This window comes from Echinococcus granulosus (genome assembly GCF_000524195.1).
Source record: "Echinococcus granulosus chromosome Unknown EG_S00003, whole genome shotgun sequence".
Lineage (NCBI taxonomy): Eukaryota > Metazoa > Platyhelminthes > Cestoda > Cyclophyllidea > Taeniidae > Echinococcus > Echinococcus granulosus.
In genome coordinates, this window is record NW_020170383.1 from 1,404,815 (window position 1) to 1,414,240 (window position 9,426).

Consider the following 9,426-nt stretch of genomic DNA (forward strand, 5'->3'; position numbering starts at 1 on the left):
TCAGAATAACGCCGCGGAGGCATTTTCACATGAATACCCCGTAGCTTGGAAATGGGTCAACCAACTTTCACAGATTCTTGATACCCTTGATAAATTTTCCCACCTGAAAATGGTGTCAAATATGAAGGGAAACTATTACATCCTGTCAGTTGTTGTGTTAGCATAACCCCAATAAAGGTTAGTAAAACGAATCTAGATGTGTGGATAAATTTATGTTTAGCTGAATAAATTCCACAATAAATTGTCCTCATAATGGCAGTCCCTTTGCATACTGGAATAATCTGATTGCTCGATCTCATGTCTTGCTCTTAAAAACATGCATTCTAGTTTGCAAATGGAAAACAGCAGCCCAGCCTATTAGCCTAATTGCCTCAAAAGTGGTTTATCTTCAAAGGGTAAAAATTCAAAAAGTAATCAGAACACTCAAATTGTGAAAGGAAACAAATAACGCGGGAATTGGTTAACTAACTGGATGCATGGCTGGAGCGTTTTCGTTTCCAAGATTTGCACAAATGTAAACACTCCAGGGTGTGAGTATTTGTACATCATTTGTCTCAGTTTCCATCTTGTAGCAATTAATCACTTTTGAAAGGCGTCTTCTTGACTGTGCATTTTTATCTTCGCTAGGTACAAATCTTTTGCTCTCCCAAATGCTAAAATGTAGTAATGCGTTGCCACTGCATGAGTTTCAGCGGAGAATGTATGCTTTTCCTAGCTTGTGTATTGCCTAGATTAAATATGTATACATGGGCAGTGTACCCCTAAAGGAAGCAATTTGTGGATCCTAGTTGAGTAATTTTGGGGAATTTGAAAACTGGTATTGTTAGAATATAACCTGGAATGGTTTATATCATTTTGTCAAAACAGAAAGCCACACACGTTCGAGTTATATAACTGTGAATTCAGTTTTTAAGTACTGTGGAAGTTGTCCACAGAAGTTGTCCACACATTGTATAAAGTTGACGCATTCAAAAAGATACCTAATAATTTTGTTTAAATCGCGTCGACATCTAGTGGTCACCTAGGTGAACTTGTAATACGTTGGTTGCTTGTTTAACTCAGGATTTAGGAAATAAATCACTAAGGGGCTCCACCATCGTACTCTCGCCGAGTGGGCTGGCCTTTTGGCCATGCCAGTAGACCTAAGCCCTATTGTATGTCGAATGTATATATTCTACCCGAGTATTACGGCTTCTTTCGTCTTCAGGGAAGTTTCGGGGAGCTACAGCGCTTCCACATACGAGGAAGTATAATGCTGTATGTAAAGCGCTTTTAATCATTAATGTCGAATGTGCATTCCGAAGTCTCCATTTGTCACGAAAATTTGGGTTAAATGCTCTGCGTTGATTTCTAAAACAAGTAAATAAGTTAAAGGCAACTGAAGCATTTATATCTGATGGGCTTTTTAAAGCCCTATGCTTGGTAGCTAGATTGACTAAACTGTCTAGCTTTCATTTTACCAAAGTTTACTTTTCGGCACGTCCTTGTACTTATTAATGCCAAGGCTGCAGATCTGCTGCGATTTCCAAGGACATGCTGTGAGATGGCAGTGAAAATTACAAAAGACCTGATAATGGGTGATACTGCTGATGGAGGATTCTAAGGTAGAAAAGTAATTGCCTATTTCACCTTAGTTATGTGTATTTTGCGAATCATTGTCAGTCCTCTCAATTGCAATTAAGTAAATGCTACAGCAGTTACCAAAAATGTGAGTTAATGGCTACTTAACGGTAAAGTTCCATGTAAATGGCCGAATGCTTGGTCGCAAATCTGCCATTCTGAATTCACTTGTCACTTTAAGTAGTCCAGTTTTACAACAAAATTTGAACCAATAAACTTACTGCGAAAAAAACAAAAGCCAATACTTTACGTGTATCAATCCTGTATTCCTTCAAATAATAATCTACATTTAGGTTTGTTCCACCCGTCTCTTATAGAATTAAGTAATATAAATAGAAGTGCCTCCCTCCAAAACCCCCTCCCGCCTGCAGTTTCACTTTTCCTACGCAATGATAATTTTTAGTATATCTCCCGCTTCTTGTATTTTTTGATTTTCTGAAATTATTATGCAGCAGAACTTTACAATGTGCACTATCTCGTCCGTCAATTAGTTTGACACTCTTTCAAAGTTCCTTTCTTTAAGTATAACATTTAAATGCCCTATTCAGTCAGTTTCAGTAAATTTGTTTTAGTTTAATCGGTGTTTCCATTCATAGTCTTTATTGGTCTGCATTTCACATTCAGTCACACGCATAAGAGACCCGGGTTCCTGCGAGCTGCTTTATTTAGTGGTGCGATTCGGTCTAATAATCACGATACTTTACCTTCATCAAATATATCATATTACGGCCGTAACTAAGTTTGCAAATAGCGTAAGAATCAGTTAACTTTAATAGGCATCGAAACCATTTGATTTTTATAAGGCTCGATAAGACCCTGCTTTCTAATACACAGAAATGTTAGATGCTCAAGAAACTGTTTTTCCAAGTCTGAGACAGCCGTTCCTAGGTAAATCGTTGCAAATGCGACTGTTCCAATGTCAAAATATGTAAATATAATTTTGCGTAAATCTTGCGTGTATGCTCGATCATGTGTTGCCTTCCTAATCTTTTCCAGGATCAAGGCAAGGTCTCCGTGGGTAGACGCCTTTGCACCCGTAATTCTTAATCAAAAAGTCCCTATTCTAGTTTCATCATTATTTTAAACAAAACAAGCAATTTTGATGTTGAATTGCTAAAGAAGTGTTTCCAATTCGGCCGCACAAGTCTGTTCATTTGTCGGATCCCAAGTATTACACGATCAGTAGTTCCAGGAAGAAGGCCAGACAGCTGGATAATTTCCAGTACTTGATAGATCATAGCAACTGTTGTCCCGTTCTGCATAATTCGGTATTAAAAATGCGAGTAGTGATTTCAGTAAAAAATTAGGCAATAGGTTAAATTTATGCATTTTTTTTGTTCCTCCCAAATTCTATAACTTCCACTTGTAGATTGGATAAAATAGCTTTCTTTTTCATGTAGGAAATAAGTTAAATTATGAAGTGCATCTTGGAGTGCGCACCTCTGGTATTCCTTTCGAAAGCAGGGATATACGCCTGGCCTAGCATCCCTTCGCTGCAATAACATGTAATCTGCCCTAAAATTCGTGATAGTGAAGCTCTGAGAGGGTGTATAAAAGTTGTTTGAATAATAAAGCATTCGAAAAACACTAAGCATAGAATTTTAGGTATCTTTAAGAAGCAACTGCAGAGGACCTTAGACAAGTTATCCTTTAATTTTTGACTTAGATAAGATGGGAAATGTGGGTTCGCTATCTGTGAGTTGAGTAAACAAGTGTGCGGCAGCATTTCTTCGCTCCTTTAGTCAGGTTCCGAACCTCGTTTTTCTGAATATTTCATCTTCTTTTTGAGAAGGCAGGTATGCTCTGGTAATTTAGACCACCAACTTGTTTTGCTATACACAGACCTTTAAAATGAAATGGGATGTGTGGTTTTTGGCTGAATAAAGTTGGTCTCAGCAGTTTTTATTTAATAGCGTTTAAGAGTAGCTGTAAACTCTGGGAATGAGACTTTATTTTTATCTAAAATGAACCTAAATCTATTTAAAAAATACTTATTGCTGAATTCGTTTGAGGTGAATATTGCTATCTGAACACATTATCCTGTCTTCAACATTTACCAATCTAAGCTCAATAAATCCAAATGGGAATTCCAAAACCACTTGATGCTCTTGTGCACTTTTTTGCACAAAAAATAGTTTAAGCGGTTGAAATGCTTTAGCAGCTGTAATAAGCTACCTGATGCGTGCGCTCGAACCGTGGACAGTAATAATTTTATGGCCAACGTCACCGAAACGTACATATATTTGCCGGGGTACACTAATGCGTTTTTAAAAAGCCCATGAATTGTTGTGCATCAGCAATTCACTTTCGTTTTAATCGAGAGCCTCCAATTGCTAAGAAACCATTTCACAGGAGTATCAGAAACGCTGAGGTGGAATGATTCTTCCTTGTGACTTACGCATAATAGTGATGGATCACTTCGAGGTTGGCAAGCAGCCGTTCGTGGACACATCCAGCTGCATTCGCCTGATTGGATGAATCATTGCCGCAGCAGGGCGCAAAGTCATTAGGTATTCAACGCTGCTTGGTGCTCTTTAAAAGCATATAATTCACCAAGGTCAGTTGAATCGCCTTCCTTCCCCTCCCGTATGCAACACACTTGTGTTTATTCACTGACTTGCGCTTAAGCATTTCATTCCATACTTCACTTTAGGGACAGTATCAGTTGGGGAATCACAAAATATACTATGATTTTTAGTGCCATGGCTTGGGGCATAATTACAATAATTACTTCCTCGAATTTTTAAACTAAATTTTAATGACATGAATTAAAAATGACTAATTTATTTTTGGCACAACACTATTGAGCCATACTGATTCCATTCCTTCTAAAGCCAAACGGGTTATGAGGAGGCAATTACTTTACCAATGAACTACACTTTGCTACACATAGTATTCATTTTACCTAATTTCTAGCTACCCTCTGAACACTAAAAAGACATGTAACCTAAACTTTACAGCCATCAAAGGGCAATTCACACTTAAAGGAAATACGTCGTTTAGGCTGATGCCATTGAAGTATTCTCCGTTCGTACGGCAGTCGTATGACGCTCCTATGTGTCTTATCAAGTGGAGAGTAGAGACGATAAATCACCGGATTTTATGGAATTATTGTGCCAAGATAAATACTGAAGCTTCGAAAGATGTCCTGAACTTCCATTTACATACAGGTGTAGTTATTTATTAATTGAAGACATTCAGACGAATTTGCAATTTTGCTTTAGAAACCTCCGTCAAATCAATCCCAAATCATGAAAGTGAAATAAGCTGTTTTACGCATTAAGAACCCGGTATTTTTACTTAAGACCTCATTTAATTCTTCTAGAATTGCCCATTTTTGCGAATGGCTCTTAAAGTTCCTTTCATTTTGATGGTACGACATCAAACAGTACTTTGTAGAATTTCTACCATTCCACCCATCCACCACCGATTTCAGACGCTTAAATCGAGAAGATTGGTTTGTCAAGCATGTATGTAGTTTGGGAAGGGGATTACATAGGTAGTGGAGGTTTTCGTGGAGAATCGAGATTTGTTACTTAAGAGCAAGCATGTAAGCATGACTTGCAACGTGTATCGAATTCCCTCACCATTCTTTTGTAATTTGAACTCGGGGTATGGAATGAAGACCCTGTGATTGTACGCATATTTCAGTTACCATCCCCACACCCTCCTTTGGTTAACTCAATGACAAGTTTGGGCGAAAATTTCTTAGCATACTCAAAGCGCAGCATGGAGATGTTTGCTCAAAAGGAATAACAGCCCTTGGATTGGGAACTGTTGCAGTGCAATGCCTGGTACTGGCAGTGGTCCTGGTTGTACTGGGTACGGCTGAAGCTCCTAATCGCCTGAACAACATTATTTCTTTGTTGCGCTAATTTTAAAAAGCTGGAAAGCCGCTTTAAAGTAGAGACAGAATTTAATCACAATTTGATGAGCCATTGTTTTCAATCCAACAAATTATCAGTGGCATTGGTTGGGGAATACTTGAAACCCTATCGGTATTAATGTTTTTCCCTTAATTACGAAATTGTCAACATAAAAATGCTGACATTTTTGTCCATCATTTATCCATTTGCAAGCCAGTGAACCCACTAAAGGTCGGAATTTTTAAAGGTTTTGAAAATCTACCCGAATCGTCTGAAAAACAGTTTTAAGAATGGTACGGATTCAACGGGAACTGTGACCTGACCTTTGTTTTGCGTCATAAAACCCAAAATAACTTAGTGCATTCCACATTCTACTAAAATTTAGAGAAAATTTGGCTAAGTGATTGCACAATATCGACAACGTTAGTGTAGGCTTTACATTATCGATGTAAAAATAGAAGGATACTGTCTGCATTCAACAGTACTTCCTGACATAAAACTGATTAGCTAATTAACTGTTACAATTAATGACTGATTAGTTCGCTAATTTAGCACAACTTCTTATACTCTGTTGCTATACGATGTGGTGATTCGGTGCCATATCACCATCCTTGAATACAAAGTTTTGAACTTGGATATCTATTGCTAACTTTTCGATATCTTAACTAGAGGAAATTTTATCAGTGACAATAAGGAGAGGATTACAAAAGCTTACCACCTGTATTAATTTTTCATCTCCGTAAACCGAATAACAACCTGCCATAGATCAGGAGGAATGGCCAATTTTTGGTACAAGTCACAAAAATGCAAATAAATGCTCAGTTCTAGAAGTTAACCCCCAATTCATGCTTCCCTTTAAAATAACTTAAACTTTGCTTTAAAGATAGATGGACGTATAACCCTTAATAAATGCATGGTTGACGTAAAAATGGAGTACAGCATCATCTAATAGCTATTTGCAGCATTAGTAAGTTTATAGTTTGCTAATGTTACCAATTCACTGACTGCAACTTTCTTTTCCACTCACAATTCGGAAAAACTAGGAAATGAAGGGTTTTTATGAAAATTGCACAAATCCGGGCACACGATTGCGTATGGCATGCGTGGAAATACACTGTCTACTTAATGCCCTTTATTTTCATTGCCTCTTCACCCCATCTAATGAAATGGGGTATCCTGTAGCACCAAAATTATCGATTAGTCCGTGATAGCAGTCAGACATGTACCCCCTTTAATGAGTTTTCCTTTGACCAACTCCAGAGTTGTGACGTAGGGGCATCAGATAACAGACGCCACCGAATATGCGGCAGGCTGCGCTTTGGATTCGTGGCTGTTTTTGGCTAAAGGTCATCCATCCACCTCTGCGTCACGTAGAACGGCGCACTCGGACGTTCGGGCTGCATCGAACGCGGGAGTAGTTATACCCACTCAGTGCGCAGAAGCTGCTGCCGCCTTCTGCTTGGCATTAGTCACGTTTGCAGGAATTCAACTGGTGCAACCGACCTGGCATTTACGAACTTGTACGTGACTAATTTATTTACCTTGCGAAACATGACAATTTCTGTGGTGCCCTGTCATCCTCCGGCCCCCCTACCTTACCTCTCTCTCTCAAAGACTCACTCCTGGAAAATAAAAATTCATGTCTTATTTCCTATTTCATCCCTTTTTAGTAAATTCTCAACTACTATCTGGGATATTTTACGAAGAGTTTCAATACTGTTGAAAGCTGTTAAGGTGTCTGGTGCACAAAGTCACATTTCCTCATTTTGCACTCGCATTCTTTCTGGTGTCTGAAACAAAAAACAAAACAAAAGTAGCCAAAATTTTTGCAGCTTCCCAGTTTGAGCTGCATCGAAATGAAATTGGAAGTAAGATGAGTAAAACATGAGAATAGCATCTCATTCAAAGCAAAAAAACCAATTAACTTGACTGCCTCCTATTTTAAGACTGATTTTATGTTCCGATACCTTAACAATGCAATATAAAATTGATGAGGTTTGCCTTCCATTACATAGCGAACAAGTTAGTTTGATCACCTAGTACAATTCTGGACTTGACTATATGGATTAGGCGACAGTAAAAATTGCAATAACTTCATTTTTACTTTTCGAAATCCACCTTCTTTATGTTAAGCACCACTTTTATGCATAAAATGAGCAATCACAAAACCTAAGTGGTGGATCAAAGCATCCATGTCATTTGCCGGCTTTTGTTTTTGGACAGAACAGATTAGTCGTTTGTACCTGTGTAGTGATTTTGGGACGAATCCCTACACTCAAAAGTGAAATGTTCAAATGTACAATGTACAATGGATTTCTGCTATTTGACCAGATGGTAAAAGTATCGGAAAGCATACTTCATTTAGAACCGCATAATTTAACGACAGAATCTGTAAGGCCTTTTGCGATGCTTCCATTTTCGTAGTGTGTAGCCCTTTGTTGACCCTGTAAAGAGCCGTATGCAATTTTCCCTTAAAAAAGGTCACACATAAGCCCAAACATTAACCCCGTCAGAGCCATCGAATGAAATAGGTCTTATTAATTGAATTCAGGTCATAAATTTCACTTGAAGTGCATAAAACAAACTTCTGTTGCTAGGTAATTGTATATTAAGATAGTATTAAGCCCTCAAATGCATAAACATCTCAACCATTGGAATTGCATGTGCTGATTGGAGCAAAAACTAAGGAATTTTGGCATAGATTTGACAATCCGGGGAAAAAGAGCATTGGTCTGAGGCTTTTGCACAAGCTAAAGTATAAAGGTCAGAATGCATATCTGTAGTGCGAAAGGATACTTGTCCTTTAAGTACCAAAAAAAGCACTGCACGCACTTAAAACCAAATGAATTACGCCAGAATGAGCATCATTTTGCTGATAAGGTCAAACTCCGCCGAAATTAAGAACGTCTGAACCAATATCTTTTGAGGACAGTATTAGAAACAACTTAAACATTATTCTTTACTGCTGATAATTAATACACAAAATGACTTTTTAGATGTTTAACGCATTTTGAGGGCTAAACACTTTGATTTTGCATAGTCTCGTACATTATAGTAACTAAGGTTATTTTCCATTTGGTAGTATTCATGCGGCAGCTCAAATGCAGGGAGCATTCGAGCTGTGCCTTCTTGCATCGGCACAGAAAACTACTCAACGATCAACACTTTCACTAGAGATCGCATTTGTAATTATATTTTTCAGCTTAAGGCTAGCCGTAAGACCTGCTATAAAGCTCTAAGTGAAGGGTTAGTTTTTCAGGAACCCTGACCTGCCCACATTAAGATTGACGTACTTGCAATTCTTTGCAGCCATCAATGCGAAATAATTTATACCTTTCATGTGGATTGAGAAATGCGTTTGAAATTCTGCTGAAAAAGTAAAATGTGTAATTTCTCCTAGACACCTTTTCCAAAGTTAATCAAGAAATTTTCTTGATTATATATCTTCTAAAAAACTGGGAAGGACTGTTCCCACACATTTTATTTCGAAATGAGCGAATGTCAAATTCTTACCACCAATTATGCCAAATAGAAGACCGCATTCCACTGACAATGTAATAGTTTTTTTTGCAAAAGTTCAACGCTTGGAGAATCGAGTGACAAATTAGCGTTTTATGGTGACTAGTTTTAAGTGCTCTACCTCGGAAGTAGCATATCAAATTGGTGGATAGGTATAGTGTTCAATAATGTGTTTAATTTTAGACGCTTACTTTAAGCAACATATTATTCAGTTGCATTACTCTCTTTTCATATTTTATATAGGTTGTGATTACATGCGGTCCATATTTAATCACTTTTAAGTAACTTTAATTCTGCACTCCTAATTGGCGTGAAATTTCTAAAAGTGGTGGCTTACGAATTGATGTAAGCATTTCCTACATTACTTTGTGCTTAGTTGATAACTGGACTCGTTACTCATGAGATGCCTGAAGTCGAATGT

The 9,426-nt window shown here is 37.8% G+C and overlaps 1 protein-coding gene across 1 annotated transcript; it reads right to left on the reverse strand. All coding sequences in view use genetic code 11, as the record gives it.

The window, feature by feature from the left end:
• Positions 1 to 371: 371 nt before the first annotated feature.
• EGR_00837 (hypothetical protein) lies at positions 372 to 9,223 on the reverse strand (the record flags this gene model as incomplete). The annotated part of the gene is made up of 12 exons (XM_024490086.1): positions 372 to 422; positions 470 to 643; positions 1,242 to 1,448; positions 1,842 to 1,928; positions 2,325 to 2,436; positions 3,655 to 3,735; positions 4,264 to 4,368; positions 5,810 to 5,857; positions 7,242 to 7,276; positions 7,412 to 7,453; positions 8,780 to 8,890; positions 9,197 to 9,223. 12 exons carry the CDS (start codon positions 9,221 to 9,223, stop codon positions 372 to 374), a joined length of 1,080 nt encoding a protein of 359 aa, XP_024355489.1.
• Positions 9,224 to 9,426: the final 203 nt, after the last annotated feature.